Consider the following 17,799-nt stretch of genomic DNA (forward strand, 5'->3'; position numbering starts at 1 on the left):
TGTTTGTGCAGTCCTTTTTGTAGTGGCAAGGAACTGGAAACTGAGTGGATGCCCATGAATTGGGGAATGGCTGAATAAGTATTGGTATATGAATGTTATGGAATATTAACATTATGTAAGAAATGACCAGCAGGATGATTTCAGAGAGGTCTGGAGAGACTTTCATGAACTGATGCTGAGTGAAATAAGCAGAACCAAGAGATCATTTTACAGGGCAAAAACAAGATTATACAATAATCAATTCTGATGGTCATGGCTCTTTTCAACAATGAGGTGATTCAGGCCAGTTCCAATGATCCTGTGATGAAGAGAGCCATCTGCACTGAGAGAGAGAACTGTGGGAACTGAGTGTGGTTCACAACATGACATTTTCTTTTTGTTGGTATTTGCTTGTATTTTGTTTTCTTTGTCATTTTTTTTCTTTTTTGATCTAATTTTTCTTGTGCAGCAGGATAATTGTGAATACACACACACATACACATAAACACACACACACACACACACACACACACACATACATTGAATCTGGGGGAGGAGGTGGGGAAAGGGGGGAGGAAGTTTGGAGCCCAGGGTTTTGCAAGGGTCAATGTTGAAAAATTACCCATGCATGTGTTTTGAAAATAAAAAACTAATGAAAAAAGGCACATTAGTGCACACTAAAAAAAAAAAAAAAAAAAAAAAAAAAGAAAAGTAATTTTGAATTTGTAGACTCTCTGAAAGGGTTTCAGAGATTCCCAGAATTCTCTGAACCATGCTTTGAAAACTGAAATAGACCACATTCTCCTCCATTAACTGTCAATACATAGGTATGAAGACATAAGATGGAAGCCCAAGTTCAGAGAAGAGTAAATATCATAGCTTGGCTGGAATGTAATAGGTGGATGAGAGTTATGCAAAAGTAGTATTTTTTAAAAGTCTAGAACCAAATTATATAGGGTTTCACACGCTTGATGAGTTCCTAATTGATCCCAGAGACCAAAAGGAAGCCACTGAATATTCTTAAGCAGAATAATGACATGATCATATTTGTGCTTTAGGAAGATTATCTTCCTAAAGATAGTTATGCCTAAAGATAGGCAGTTATGGGGACTGCAGGTTCAAGGGAGGAGAGACTGGAAATGGAGAGATTAATTAGAAAGTTATTATAACTGTCCAAAGAAGAGATGATGAAAACTTGAACAAGAGTAGTAGTCGTGTGAATGGAGCAAAGGAGACAGAAACGAGATAATGTAGAAGTAAAGTCATCAAAATCAGCAAATAACTGGCTGTGGAAAGTGAGAGGAAAGAATTATATACTTTTGAGTCATCCAAGTTGAGATGTGTAGCATGCAGGAAATGTATGGATATAGCTATATGCATATGTATGTGTATATACACACATATAAACATATATGTGTGTATATGTGTGTGTGTGTGTGTGTGTGTGTGTGTGTGTGTGTGTGTATTTGGGAATTAGCTAGAAAGATGATAACTAAACCCATAGGAACAGATGGGATTACTGAGAACATAATAAGAGATGAGATGTTCTTGCTTAAGGGGTGAGACATAGTTGATTTAGTGAGACTAATAAGTGTAATAATCAGAGGAGCAGAACCAGGAGAAAACAAATGTACCATTTGTTGACACAAGAAGAATAAATTGATATTTTTTCTTTCCTACCAATGAACCTTAGTCCCCTGATCCAATTAAATATTAAGAAGAACACTTTCAATACCTTTTTGGAAAAAACAAACAAAACCCCCAAACAATCTAGACTATGAAGCAGATATTGCTCCTACTACATAAATAGTGTAACCAGGTTTTGAAGCATAGACTAGAGAAGAAGAAGGAAGGGTTTTTGTTTTATTACTGATATGGTACATCTGGAATCCTTTATGAGGCCTGATATAAAAAAACAATACCTGAATATCAGGTGCTCTGAGTAGCAGGGTTTTTTTCCCCTTTAAAGCTGAGTCTCTGGTCCATAATCATATCAGGATTGGGGAGGGAGAGAGGGATTTGAGACATTGTGAAATCTCCCACTTCTTTTTCTTTCTTTTGGATTATTAGTTTTCCTGTTTGAAATTCAGAAAAACCCAGTGGCCAGGGTATTTAAGCTCACCTTCAGTATCTTCCTTCTGGTCTTCTTCTTACTCTGGGCAGTGCCATGAGGATGCCACATTCCACTTTGTTCTTGGAGAAGCTGCCAAGAGCTCTCAGGAAAGGGGTAATGCTGCATTTGGACTGTACTTTGCCAGTGTCACAAAAGGCTCAAGGAATCTTTTTTTTTTTTTTTTTTTTTAATCAGTACTGAAAAGCCCTGGGTCTGGAGTCAAAGTACCTTATTACCTGAGTGACCTTGTCAAGACACTTAACTCTCTCATGTGTAAAATGAGGAAGTTAGACTAGATGATAGCAATTGCACTCTTTATAGCCTAAGGAAACCTCTTAATTGAGAAACCATCATTTTGTGAAATTGGTTCAGTCTTAGTACTTTGATCCTCTTCCTGGAGGACTAAAGGGTGGAGTAAAGAATTCCTCCCATAGCTTCTATTTAAATGGAAGCTAGCCATTTCTTCATTCCTTCTTTTGGACTGACGGCATTATACCCCCACACTGGGTACCTTCCCCCACCACCTGTCAACCTCCTTTTGTGTGTTGTCTTTCCTCACTAAATTATAAGCTCCTTGAGGTCAGGGACTATATTTTTCATATTTGTGTTCCCAGTGATTAACACAATACTTGGAACATAGCAATAAATAAATATTTATTGACTATTAAACTAAAGTTCTGACTAGGTCTAAGTTCATAATCCTGTTAAATGAATGAAGGAATAGTTCTGTTCTATCTTGGACATACAGAAAGTTAAATGCTTTCTGAAAGAATGAATGAATATAATGGATATGGCTATTAGCTTTTCTGCTTTTTTGTTGCTTTGCTTCTTTAGAACAACATTGAAGTCACATATGCTTGAGTTGGGAAATAAAATTCTTGTAGTTTTCTTTCAGTTTATTTAGCTAATCACATGATTTTATTTTCAGATTCCCCCACAATTCATTTGAACCAGTGAGGTAATCTGTGTTTTCTTTGCCTCTTGTTTAGTTTAAATGATGTCTTGTGTGTTCCTAGGCTCATGATCTCCTGACTAAAGGTAATACATGAATTTTTGGCGCTGTTTCTCGTGATGGTGGTGGGGCTGAAATTCATGAGGCTCTCTTGGCTGTCCTAATAAGGCAGACAGATTTGGTATGAGTTTATTTACTCTCTGTTTACATTCTGAAAGTCTAAAGACTTTATTTTAACATGTAATGGAATACCTGCCATCTTGGGGAGGGAGGTGGGAGGAAAAAGGGGAAAATTTGGAAGAGCAGTTTTTGTAAGGATCAATGTTGAAAAAATTTCCCATGCATATATTTTGTAAATAAAAAGCTATAATGATAAAAAAAAATTTTTTAAAGACTTTGCAAGAGTTTTGGAGGTAGGAAAGGTAGCATAATACAGTAAAAAGTGCACTGGATCCAGAGTCAGGAGACCTGGAATTGAATCTCATCTCCAATACTTACTAGTGGTGGGAACATAGGCAAATTATACACTATCTTTGAGCTCTTGTTTCCTTCTCTAGAAAAACAGGCATAAGTAGTACCTCTCTTGCAAGGCTGTTCTGAGGACCAAATGAGATAATGTATGTAAAGTGCTTTGCAAACCTTAAAATTCCAGTCATTATTATTATAGAATCTTGAATTAATAGAGACTCTAGAGACTATTTATACTTATCCTTTGTAGAAATCTCCCCTGTACAATTTCTAATAGATAATAGTTATTCCATTTTACTGGTAGAAAACTCACGATTTAACTATTTAATAAAGCAAACCATTTCATTTTTTGGACAACTCAAATTAGCAAATTATTTCTATTGAATCAAATTTTTCTTTCCTGTAACTGCCATCCATTGGGACTAATCCTGCCACCTAGTGTCACATTGAATAAGTCTTCTTCTTCCACTGCTTGTCAGATATTTGGAAGTCAGCTTTTGTCTCCCTGCTAAATCTTGTGTAGGCTAAACATTCTAAGTTCTTTTGATTGCTTTTCATAATGGTTTCAAGTTGCCTCCTTCTATTTGTCGTCTTCTGGACATTCTCTGATTTGTTGACATTCATCTTAAAGTGTGGTTTACATTACTTAATGCAATGTTCTAGATGTGGTCTGGTGCAGAAAAAAGTGGGACTATTAGCTCTCTCATTTTGAATCATATATGTCTTTTAATATAGCTAATAATCACATTTTGTTGATTACATAGAAAATTGAGCGTGATTCTTCATACATATAGGGGGCTCCTGGAGGAAGGGAAGTTGTCATTTTATAGAAAGAGTCTTTCTTAATGTGTGTGCCAGTGTTTCGAAAATAGGAGATGTTATCCCTACAGTGAGTATAGCATTTCCTATGAAGTCTAGTATTTGGAGCCCTTATGATTATATGTCACCCTGGGACCCTTTCTTTTAATTTACTCACTTGTGTATAATATCAAGGATATGTAAGAGATTTTCTTGCCTGAAGGGAGAAGTATGGGCTGGGTCAAAGCTTCTTAAACTAGAGGTTACATAATTGAATGCAGAGCTTGCAAAATTATGATTTATTATCAGTAAATGTTTCATTTGTATACCAATTTTATATAACTATCCAGTCAGCAAAAAGATATTGGGAATGGAAAAAGTTTAAGAAACCATGGCCTAGAAGACCTTTTAAGGTCTCTTACCCCAGCAATCTAATTTTTGGGAAGGAAGAATTATATTGTGGAATCCCAGGAAATAGGGTATAGGTATAAAATATGAGAGGCATCATGGAAATGGATAGGTCAGTAGGTTTGGAGTGAGCTGAATTCAAATTCTGACTCATATTGTTTGATTTTGATCAATCCACTTAACCTTTATGGAATTCCATTTCTTCATCTGTAAAAGAGAAAGTTGGTTTTAATGGCCCCAAAGGTCTCTTTTAGTTCCAAATCTATAATTTCATATATATTTTTAGGGAAGGACAATTGGAGGTTAAGTGACTTGTCCAGGGTTACATAGCTAGTAAGTGTCTGAGGCTGTTTTTGAACTCATTCCTTCCTGATTCCAGGACCAGTGATCTATCCATTATATTGCACAATCATATGATAAAAGCAAATATTTTTATGCTATTTTCAAGTTTGCAAAATGTTTCACATATTATCTTGTTTGATCCTGCGAATAACCCTATGAGGTATTATTATTATTATTAACATTTGATGGATGATGAAATCGAGATGGAGAAAGGTTAAATATCTTGCTTAACCTCACACAGCTAGCAGTTGTCCTAGCCAGGATCTGAACTCAGGTTTTCCTCACTCCAAGGCTAACATTCTATCTTCTGCACCACCTAGTTGTTTTATAATCTTATTGCCTATCTGGTCAGAACATCACTACCAAAAACGAAGACAATGACCTCTCCATATAGAATCTCACTAAACTAACTCAAAAGCATTTCCTACAGTGGCCAATGGTATAATTTTCTCAGAAACAAACTTGAGCTACAAAAAAGGTAATTTTGGGGGGATAATGTGGTGCTACAATTCAATTTGGCATTGCTATGCCAAAGTATTTGACTAATTGTTAACTCCATTCAGTAGGATTCAGTCTATTTTCAATTTTTTTTTTTATAGCTTCAATTATAGGATCATGCTTCCAGTAAGGACAGACCTTCTAGTGTATAAAACATGCCATTTCTAGCATCATTTTGTCCTTGTTGGTTTTGATGGGAATGTTGGAAAGGGCAGGTCTTTTTTCCCACTGACATTCTTTTGGAATGGCTCAAACAATTAGCTTTGTCTTCATTACTTTATGCACATGTCCATCTTAGAATATGAGCTTAGTGGGTCAAGGATTTATTTGTGCACTTGGATGCTGAGCCGGGAGTTAAAATATGCATAATGGTGCCAAAATAAATAATTACTAATGACTCAGGGCTTCTATCATTGTAAGTTTTATAAATGGGATCTCAAGGAAGGGGGCTTTTGGAAAGGTACAGTCATTAGTTTATCATCAACCCTTTCCAGAATGAGATCTCCTTTTTTGATAGACTCTTTTTGTTCTCTTTTGCTTTATATGTGTGTGTATGTGTGTGTGTGTGTGTGTGTGTGTGTGTGTGTATGTATGTATGTATATATATATATTTTTTTTTTTTGGCATGGTGTCTGCCCCTTTAGATGGAGGACAGAGTAAAGCTAATGACTGCACAGTTTCCCCCCCACATATTCCAATTCCCTTTCAAGTCAAGACATCTTTCTGATATCATTGTTCTAATTTGAGAAAGGAAGGACAAACAACAACTTGTAAACTCCTTAAGGGCAGGGGACTGTCTTTTGCATCCCCAGCAGTTAGCACTGTGTCTGGCTTATAACAAGCATTGAATAAATGCTTGCTGATTGATTGATTGATGTTGGGTCCAAATCTTGGAGGATGTGTTTCAGGGTTTGTTTTTTTTTTTTTTTTTTTAAGCTCTGGATATCTCACTTAATGTTCAAAGATGAGAATTGGGCTGGTAGATGCAGTTGGTCAGTGGACAGGTGGAAAAGGAATTTCTTATTTCGGTATTAAGTTCTTAAGGCACAAAAGGAGGAATAGAAGATTAGGTTAATTTTGTAGCTTCATATACCAGATGTTTTAAGTTTCCCTATTAAAACATTAGATTGTTCCATTTTTGTTTGGGTGTCCCAGCAATTTGCCTAGTCCCTTGCACACAGTAAGTGATATATAAATATGTACTGAAATGATTTAAATATGTTTGAGAAAACAGGGTACCTACATCTTCCTTTTGATTTTTAACTTTGCAAAACAGAAGGAAATGAAGAATTTTCTAAGAATGGGTCAGCTCTGTGAATATTCTGCTCAGTAAAAAAGTTGACCAGCTTCATCTCTCTCCTCTCAATAAAGACCACCTTGTTCAGTAGATGGCAACATTGGGACTAAGGGAGTACACTACCTAGTGGTTAGAGTTCTAGTCAGGAAGCCATAGTTTCTTTCTTTCTTTCATAGTGGTTTCCTTTCTTTCTTTTTTCTTTCTTTCTTTCTTTCTTTCTTTCTTTCTTTCTTTCTTTCTTTCTTTCTTTCTTTCTTTCTTTCTTTCTTTCTTTCTTTCTTTCTTAGGCAGTTGGGGTAAAGTGACTTGCCCAGGGTTTCACAGCTAGGAAGTGTTAAGAGTCTGATCTCAGATTTGAACTCAGGTCCTCCTGACTTCAGGGCTGGTGCTCTATCCTCTGCACCAACTAGCTGCCCCAGAAGGCATAATTTCAAAGCCTTCCTTAGACATTTGCTAGCTGTGTGACTTTGACTCACTGAGCCACATTTTTTTTTTCTCATCTGTAAAATGAAGGATTTGGATTTAATGGCTTTTTAGCTCTAAATTTGTAATTTTTTAAGGCAGACAGTTGCCTAGACTATCACATGGAATAATGTGAAACAAGGGGTATGTTTTCATCTGACTTTTTATAAATGCATATTATTTATAATATTAAAAATTATATTCTCCAATGCATGTTGACATTTAGCTATATGAATTTAAATAAAGGCTCAAAGGCTTTTGTGGTCAATAATATAATGAGGATATAATTCTCCGATTTTCTTTAGGGCACACAAATACATTATCCTGGATCTGCAACGAGTGATCAGATAACTAAGGTAGGGTAATGAGGACTTTATCTAAGGTATCAACATTTAGAGGGTTCTGACAATATTTGCAGGCATTCAGCAGTATAGAAAACTTGTAGTTCCCTTAAGTGTTTTCTCTCCTTCTGATGACTGCAGCTAAGATCTTCTTCAACCTAACCTCTTCCCCCAAACCTCGTGTTGATCTTCCAAGGTACTACAAACCTCTGGCTCCATTTTATGATACTTGCTTCAGGTACAAAAATTGCTGGTTACTATATGGTGGTGGGTGGAAGGGATTCTTATAATGAAGAAGAAGGTATACTATACATCTCAGGGCCAGGTTCAGCTTTCAAGTTAACCTTGTTTTCAAAACCACCTGCCTGCCTGAATAGGTTGAACCACTAGTAAATGATCTCTCAAGTAAGCTCATGGACACTTTTTATTTTTGAGTGCAATCAACTACTATGTATTTGTTTGAATTTCTTCTTTTTTTCTTCTCCAGAGCAAACATAATGATACAGTGTAAAAAGCAGTTAAAAAACAAACAATTCACATTTTTTTTTGTTATAATTCCAGTTATTTACAATGAATCCCTGAGATCTGGTAAGTTAAATTCCAGATCTTTAGCAGCAGAGATTTAAATACAGACTTCATAGTTACACTGAACCAAACATCAGCATGTCCTTTACAAGATAAGTACAATGAAGGATAGAGCACAGAGGCCAAGAATGTTTACAAAAATACTTGTTCAATCAAACACTGACCAAAATTATGCCTTCCTAAAAAAAAAAAAAAGTTTCCCCAAGCAATAATCTACCAAACCTTCAATCCACATAAAAAAATCCACAGAACCCAAAACATTAGCAACGAAACAACTTTTATCCAAGGACTAGAGGAAGTGGTACATCTTTTGCATTAAATACACATAGACTGGGAATTTGGGGTTTGTAACACTTAAACTCTAAATCCAATCTCCTTCCCATTCCAGGATGTTACTTTAATATAGTGGAGGAAGATTATTTGTTCTAGTGACTTAATAGGGCACCTGCATCAAGAGAAGTCAGTTTTCCCCTTATTGATCACTTTTTGAGCTTTTATTTTGTTCATGCAAATCAACAAGTGTAGGCTTGCTGCCTTTTCATGAGAGCCACTGGGAAAGTCCCAGAGACGCAGATGCCATAAAAAGCCAAAGGGGAGAGTGTTGGGCTCTTGCTAAGAATTAACTCCTTAATCTTATGAAATACATACAAAAGAAATGCCACAGTCAGGTAAAATCTATGTTTTTGTCTTTATGTCTTCAGCTTCTCAGTACTAGGTTCACTCTAAGTGAATTCAGGCACCCAAAGACATCATTTTAGCTAAACTTATGAGAGATGTGAATCAGCATTATTTGCTTTTTGTCTCTTTACTCCTTCATTAACTTTCTGAACTCTTTGTTTAATATTCTTTTAATATTTGGTCTTTCATCCCTACTACCTCAATCACCTTTTTTCTTTAATACTGTTCTTTGTATAATTGTCAACAGAATTGATGTAAAAAAGGCTAAAATTGAATAATGGGAAGAATTTTGATGGGAAAAAGAAGGCCTGGATTTGAATCTCACTTTTGACACTTATTAGTAAAAGTAGCAGCAGGTAGTTCTTGTGATTTTTCAGAAGGTGGATTATTCTAGCTATGGGACTTGTTATTTAAACTTAGTCTTAGCTTCCTCATTGTAAAATGGAAATAGTGATACTTGCTCTATGTGCCTCACAGGATTATTGTGAGAAAAACACTTTGCAAACTTTAAATCATACTAGAAATGAGAGATATTGCTCTTGGTGTTAAGCTGGATATGACTTAAAAATAATTTTAGTTTGATTTTAATAACCTTGAAATCTTTTCATTGAAATATGTATATTCTTTTTTTTTCTTTGCTAATATAGGTCATCACACTTAAGTTTAGAGGGTGATTTTTTCTACCTTTAACCACTAAAGACAAATTAAATGGATCCTTATCTCTATCTGCTTATGTATTTCTTAATTTAAGACATGACCTTGGACAGGAAGAGTCAATATTATTATTATGCCTAAGGGAGTTTCACTGGTCACCTATGGGGTGTAACTTGAGGGACACCAGTAAGAATCTTGCTCATCTCCAAATAACTGTTATTCAAATATTCATATTCTGAAATTTCACCATTAGAACCTTTTTATTTTAGAGAAATTTGTCCTCTTCTTGCCTTTAAACATTTAAAGGAAATCTAACACTTAAAGTTATCTGCACCTTGAGAACATAAACTGTCTTGTGCCCTTTTTTGGGGAGAGGAGTTAGTATCTCCAGAGATTAGCAGTATTTCTGGTGCATAATAAGTACTTATCAAATGTTTATTGATTGATTGGCAGTATCTTGATGTGATTTAGTTTATGACTGCTTTAAGAGCAAAATAGTATTCTCCTTATAAAATGGAACCAAAAGACTCCATTAATGGAGGCACTGAAAATAAATTTTTACTTCACAATTTTGTCTAAGATTCCCTGTGGGGAAGAGGGAAAGCAAGATTTATGAAGAAAGGCTAAAAAAAATCGGGATTCTTTAGTCTGAAGAAGAGAAAGTTGAGAAAAAAACTTGGAACAGTTTATAGTGAACAAAGGGATATTTAATAGCTATTCTGCATCTTCACTAAGAGAAGAATAAGAATAAATGCTCTTAAAATATAACAAAAGGGTACCAGTTTTTTGGGGAGGAGATGAAATAAATTTCTAAGGACAAAGGATGGTTAAAATAGTTGGCATTTGTACAACTCTTTAAAATTTGCAAAGTACTTTATGTATGTATTTTTTTTTTTTTTTTGAGCTCCACAAAATCTCTGTGAGGTAGATAATGGAGATATTATTCTTATTTTACAGATAGGGAAATTGAGGCTTGGGAAGGTCTGGTGATTCTTCCAAAGTTACAAGTTAACTAGTAAGTTTTTTCCCCCTGAAGCAATTGGGGTTAAGTGACTTGTCCAGAGTCACACAGCTAGGAAATGTTAAGTGTCTGAAAACAAATTTGAACTCAGGTCCTCCTGATTTCAGGGCTGATACTGTATCCACTGCGCCACCTAGCTGCCCCAACTAATAAGTATTAAGGACAGGATTCAAACTCAGGTCTTCCTCACTCCAAGGTCATCTACCACAACATCTTTCTTCATCAATCAACAAAAAAAAAAGTGGGATGGGTCATTAGGGGACTTGTTAGTACCAAAGAATAGGCCTTTATCTTGGTATGGTAATTACTAAGTTGGAGGCTCTTATCAGATGTAGAATTTAGATTTTCTTTTAAAAAGCCAGTTATGAAGAATTGAGGACCTGTTTGGTGGGCCCAAAGAGATTAGTGTGTATCATGGACTGGAGATGTAAAGTTTCATTTGGAAGATAAGAACATGAAGAAATAGCACAGTGCCAGGCACATTGTGGGTACACTATGAATACTCATTGATTGATTCATAAATAAATAAATACATTCTTGTCAAGAAGTTAAACCCCACTCCTGTTTATAAGGACACTGACCTACTTCATCCAGTTTCCAGGTATGAGGTACTCATGATGTATACACATTGCACATAACCCTATGGAATGACCCAAAGGTAGATAATTTCCATCTGGTTCCTTTTGTGGCAGCAGATAGTCATTTTGGCTCGATGGGTGCCCCTCAAATCAATGGTACATATCACAAGGGGTTCCTTCTCTTCCAAGTGACTACTCACATCAATGGCCCATCTGACAATGGCCTAGGTCAGCCTTCTCGCTGGCCAAAAAGTGATCCATAAAGAGTTCCTGCGGCTGCTGGCATTCCAGTGTCAAGGCCGATGTCTCTGGGGCCTTTCTTCTCTTTTAGTTAGTTCTCAGGAACATAAAGTGACAGTTTTATTTTTGAAGTGAAAGAAAGCAAATGCTGCAGGCCCGCCCATTCTAGGAAGCCCTGTCTGCAATAGCTGCCATGAGGGGAGCTGCCACTTCATGGCAGTTTGCTGTTCCCTTGCCAACAGAGCTTCTCATCCACCTTTCTTTTTTTCCACCGACATAGGAGCAGCATCTTAAAGGTCTTCCTGAAAGTTTTATTACAGAGGGCATAGCAGATGGGGTTGACAGTGCTGTTCACATAGCATAGCCAGTAGCCCAGGTGCCACAGGGTGACAGGGATACACTTGCTACAGAAGGTAGACACCAGCACCATGATGTTATAGGGGGTCCATGTGATGATGAAAGCCAGGAGGATGGCACTCAGCGTCTGGGCTGCTTTCCTCTCCTTCACCAGGACCATCCTCTTTCTCTTGGTCATTTGGCTGCTGAGACTGGAATCCATGCCTTTTGTGGAAGGTTCCTTGGATACAGGGACTGAACAAGGTATAATTTTCACCTTATGACAGCCATTGTGGGTCTCCTGACTCCCATCAGCCTTTACTATCAACCGGAATTTGTACGCCACACATTTTTGACTCTTGGGGCCCCGGATGGGGATTGGGGGCGAGACATATTTCTTTGTCTCGTAGTTATCGTTCACGGGATTTTCTCTCACCAAAGCTTTCTTGGTCTCTTCAGCACTGAATTCCTCCTCCGGGCTTTTTTTGGCCTGGCTCCTATAGGCTGCTGGGGAGCCTGGCTCAGCGACTGGCTTGTCTTCATCTTCTGAGGAAGCATAACTGCTACAAGTGGTGAGCTGCTCTTCTCTGGCCCAGTCGCCGTTGGTACTGGCGGGCTGAGAAGGCCTTCCTGCGGCCGAGGTGCTCCTGCTCGAGGACGACCAGGAAGCTGGGCATCTTTCCTTCTTGGTCACGGTCGGCTGCTGGCAGCTGAAGCAGGACTTAAGCAGGGCTTTTGGTGGAGACTTGTTGCTCTCAAACTCAGCCACAGAAACAGAACCCTGGAGCTCGGCCAGATCCTTGGTACGCTTCTCGGTTTCCCGGTAGATGCGGCAGTAGAGTATGGTCATGACGGACACTGGGATGTAGAAGGCAGCGATGGCAGTGCCAAAGGTGATGGTGGGTTCTGAGAGGAACTGGATTTGGCACTCCCCAGGGGGGACGGTTCTCTCCCCAACCAAATACTGCCAGCAGAGGATAGCTGGGGCCCACAAAATAAATGAGATCAACCAGGCCAGACCAATCATGATCCCTGCCCGCTTGGGGGTGCGCTTGGCCCTGTAGGTCAGAGGCCTGGTAATCGAGAAGTAGCGGTCAAAGCTGATCACCAGGAGGTTCATGACCGAAGCGTTGCTGGCCACGTAGTCCAGGGCAAGCCACAGGTCACAGGCCAGGCTTCCCAGAGCCCAGCGCCCCATGAGGATATAGGTGGTGTAGAGGTTCATAGAAAAGATCCCAATGATCAAGTCAGCAAAGGCCAAGCTGAGCAGGTAATAATTGTTGACTGTCTTGAGCTGGCTATTGACTTTGAAAGATAGCATGACCAAAATGTTGCCTACAATGGTACCCAAGCTCACTATGGCTGTCACTGTTGCTATGGTGATGACTTCCCATAAACTGTGTCTTGACATGGGGTGGTGACTTACTGGAGTGCTGTTGGCAATGGTTTCATTGGGGTAAGGATCCTCTTCCATTCTGATTGGAATTTATATCAGGTTCTGAGGTTCTTGACAGGTGACTTCCATACGTCATTCATTCTTAGCTTCTTGGATGTGACCTGGGCAGGGAACAAAGGAGGGAGTTGGGTAGAAAGAGGGAGAGAGAGAAACAGAGAGAGAAAGAAAGAGACAGAGACACAGAGAGAGACAGAAACAGAGAGAGAGAGGCAGAGATAGAAAGAGAAACGAAGACAGACACAGAGAGAGAGAAAGAGAGAGACAGACAGAAAGAGACAGAGACAGAGAGAGACACAAAGAGAGAAAGAGAGAGACAGAGACATACAGAGAGAGACAGAAACAGAGAGAGAGACATAGAGAGACACAGAGAGAGAGAGACAGACAGACACAAAAAGACAGAAGAGAAAGAGACACAGAGAGAGACAGACACAGAAAGACAGAAGAGAGAGACAGACACACACACACACACACACACACACACACACACACACAGAAACAGACGTAGAAAAACAGAAGAGAAAGACAGAGACAGAGACAGGGAGATAGGAGACAGAGACAGAGAAAGAGACAGAAAAAGAAAGAAAGAGAAGGACAAAGACAGAAGACAGAGACAGAGAGAGAGAGAAAGACACACACAGAGACAGAGACAGAGAGAGAGAGAGAGAAGGAGAAGAGAGAGAGAGAAAAGAAGAGAGGGAGAGAGAGAGAGAGATGGAGAGAGAAAGAGAGCAATGGAAAGAGAAAGAGAGAGGGAGGGAGAAAGGGAAAGGGGGAAATATCGTTAGCTTCATTCATTCAACACCAAGTTTTTGCCATTCTCAACTTTGTTTTATTTATTTTTTATTTTGTGACCAAGTTTCTGCAGTATTAAAAGTTTCAGGGGCAGCTAGGTGGTGCGGTGGATAGAGCACCAGCCCTGAAGTCAGGAGGACCTGAGTTCAAATGTGCCCTCAGACACTTAACACTTCCTAGCTATGTGACCCTGGGCAAGTCACTTAACCCTAATTGCCTCAGCAAAATAAATAAATAAATAAATAAAAAATAAATAATAATAATAATAAAAAATAAAAAAAGTTTTATACCCTTATTCTTCCTAGAGCTGGTAGTGCCTAAGCACTATAGTCAGGAATGGAGTTGTTGTCCTTAAGTGTATCAGCAGGAAGTGAAGAAAAATAAGGAAAAAGGCAAAGGAGCAAAATTTTACAAAACCTCTGCTTTAATCTGGCCCTACTTCCCATTATTTCATGAATATTTACCATGCTTATTACTGTTCTTATATCTTCATTCTCATGCTAAACTTTGAGGAGCATATCTAATCTTACCTCCTCTATAAAGTCTTCCATCATAACTCAATCATTATCAATCTTTTCTCTGATTTTTTTTTTTTTGCTGCCAATAAACTATGACATTCATATACCATAATTTGTTTAGCTGGTCTCCCATCATTGGGCCCCCACTTTGATTCAAGATGATTTTTTATTTTGTTTTTGTTAACAAATGCTGGTAAAAATATTTTGGTGTGTGAATTTTCTGCCTTTGGCCACCTGAGATTATATATGTAGTGAGATTTCTGGGTTAAAAGATGAACTATTCAGGATTTATTTTACATAATTTCAAATTATTTCTCAGAACAGCTAGATCAATTCATAGCTCTTATGTGTGTGCATATTCCATATGTATATTTATATACATACAATTATATATGTGATTATAGATTATTAGAACTGAAAGCAATCCTAGAAATCATAGATTTATGTGATCAAAGATTTAGAGATGGAAGAGACTTCAGAGCTACCTATCCATTCCAACTTCTCATTTTACAGATAAGGAAACTGAAACCAAGAGAAATAAAATGACTTTCCTAAGTATATATAGTCAATAGCAGACATAGGACTAGAATCCAAGTCTCCCAATTTTCAGAGTGCTGGACCTGGAATCAGGAAGATCCATATTTCTGAATTAAAATCTGGCTTCAGACATTTACTAGATGTGTAACCCTAGGCAAGTCACTTAAATACTTGTTTGCCTCTGTTCCTCATCTATAAAATTATCTGGAGATAGCAATGGCAAACCACTCCAGTATCTTTGCCAAAAAAACCCCAAATGGGATCATGAAGAGTCAGATATGTTGGCAAAACAACTGTACTTCCTTCCTCAAGTTTTTTGTAGTCAGGACTATGAGTTCAAATTCCCACTTCTACCACTTTCTGTGAGAGCATGAGCAAGCCATTTAATCTCTATGAGTCTTAGTTTGCTCAACTATAAAATGGAGATAGTATCTTTATTTTTTTATTTTATAGGGTTGTTCTGAGACTTAAATAAGATAATATGTACAAAGTGATTTGAAAACTTTAAAATGCTATACAAATGTTAGCTATTATTAGGGATAGGGAATGGACTTGTAATTAAATTCACCAACAACTCCTAGGTGAGGAAATTCTGTCTTCTAGTGCTGGGTGCTATTTTCTCTGAAACTTATTCTTACGTCATTGAGAAGTTAAATATTTTGCTCAGTTACACAGCCAGTATGTACCTGAGGCAAGACATGAAACTAGATATTTCTGAATCCATGACCAGTTCTATATCCAAAACTACTTTTCTCCTATTGTTTGTAAAAGTGTATGGTTCTGTCCATGGTAGGAAAATCACTTCATGTACATGAAATAATAATTATATAACATCAGATCTGAAAGGACTTGGAAATCATACATTTAAGCAAATTAGACTGATTGATTTCCAAAGTTCCTTCCAGATCTAATGTTCCATTGAGGAAACAAAGTACCAGAGTGATGTGATTTGCTCTGTGTCATAAAATGATGTTGGCGGGACTTGTGCTCAGAAGTACAAGGATAATACATGTCCCCAAATTATTTACACTTATTATCTGTGTGACTTCATGCAAATTACTTATCTTCCCTTGACTTCAGTTTCTTCATCTGTGAAATGAGGGGATTGGATTAGATGATCCCTGAGATACTTTCAGATCTAGCTCTATGATCCCAAGTACTTATCTGAATACTATATTTTCTCCTGTATACAGGACTCTGTACACAGGACTCCTGTAGCGCAGGACTCTGAACAGATCAGGAGCTTAATAAATGTTTATCAAATTGAATAGAATTCCATTGAGTTTCTTCTTGTCCAGCTTGTTGCTCTTCCTGGGTGATGATTCATCTTTTGAAAGCTCACATTATAATTGATGGCTGCAAATTCATTTCCAGCTTGCCTGCATTAGCAGAAAAGTAATAACCATCTTATCCCCGCCTCCCCCTCCCTCCCCACTATTGATTTGCCACGAAAAGACCTTGCAGAGGTGATTTTTTCTGTGCCTCCAACCTTGGCTGATTGTTTCTTTGTTGTCAGTAAATTGCTCTGCACCAAATTAATTTCTTCTCTTGTTGCTTAGCATAAGAAAACATGTGACTTCCTGGGCTGTTCATAAAATGTGTTATGACCTTCTGTCTTTTGAAGGAGTTTTCTAGCTTTTCTGGTTTTAAATCTTTCCTCTTCACTGCTTTCTGTAAGCAACTATTGAAGCAAACTTTAGAATCTCCTATAGTCAAGAGATATAATAACATTTTCTTTTTTTTTTCAATCAATGACTTTTTTTTAAAAATAAAGCTTTTTATTTTCAAAACATATGCACAGATAATTTGATAACATTGACCCTTGCATAACCTTGTGTTTCAGATTTTCTCCTTCTTCCCCCCATTCCTTCCCCTAGATGGCAAGCAATTCAACATATATTAAACATGTTAAAATTTATGTTAAATCCAATATGTATAAACATATTTATACAATTCTTTTGTTGCACAAGCAAAATCAGATTAAAAAAAGAAAGTAAACGAATAAGAAGACAAAATGCAAGCAAATAACAACAAAAAGTGAGAATGCTATGTTGTGATCCACATTCAGCTTTCTACAGTCTCTCTAGGTGTAGATGGCTCTCTTTGTCACAAGATCATTGGAACTGGCATCAATCATCTCACATCGTTGGAAAGAGTCACATCAATCAGAATTGATTATCATGTAATGATGTTGCCATGTACAATGATCTCCTGGTTCTGCTCATTTCATTTAGCATCAGTTCACATAAGTCTCTCCAGGCCTCTTTGAAATCATCCTGCTGGTCATTTCTTATAGAATAATAATATTCCATAACATTCATATACCATAATTTATTTAGCCATTCTCCAATTGATGGGCATCCATTAAGTTTCCAGTTTCTTGCCACTACAAAAAGGGCTGCCACAAACATTTTTGTACATGTGGGTCCCTTTCCTTCCTTAAGATCTCTTTGGGATATAGGACCAATAGAAACACTGCTGGATCAAAGGGTATTCAGAGCATGATAATTTTTTGAACATAGTTCCAAATTGCTCTCCAGAATGGCTGGAGCAGTTCACAACTTCACCAACAATGTATTAATGTCCCAGTTTTCCCACATCCCTTCCAACAGTCATCCTTGTCTTTTCCTTTCCTTTTAGCCAATCTGAGAGGTATGTAGTGGTATTTCAGAGTTGTCTTAATTTGCATTTCTCTGATTAATAGTAGTTTGGAGCATCTTTCCATATGATTAGAAATAGTTTTAAT

General features: G+C 37.6%; 1 protein-coding gene across 1 annotated transcript in view; it reads right to left on the reverse strand.

Annotated features, from left to right (window-relative positions):
• Positions 1–11,292: 11,292 nt before the first annotated feature.
• CHRM5 (cholinergic receptor muscarinic 5) overlaps positions 11,293–17,799 on the reverse strand; it is a 96,072-nt gene continuing 89,565 nt past the window's right edge. The window contains exon 2 of the mRNA XM_051977012.1: positions 11,293–13,307. Coding sequence (XP_051832972.1) covers positions 11,626–13,224 — 1,599 coding nt within the window. The 5' untranslated portion in view covers positions 13,225–13,307 and the 3' untranslated portion in view covers positions 11,293–11,625. The remainder of the gene's footprint in view (positions 13,308–17,799) is intronic.

The sequence above is a fragment of the Antechinus flavipes genome, chromosome 2 (assembly GCF_016432865.1).
Source record: "Antechinus flavipes isolate AdamAnt ecotype Samford, QLD, Australia chromosome 2, AdamAnt_v2, whole genome shotgun sequence".
Lineage (NCBI taxonomy): Eukaryota > Metazoa > Chordata > Mammalia > Dasyuromorphia > Dasyuridae > Antechinus > Antechinus flavipes.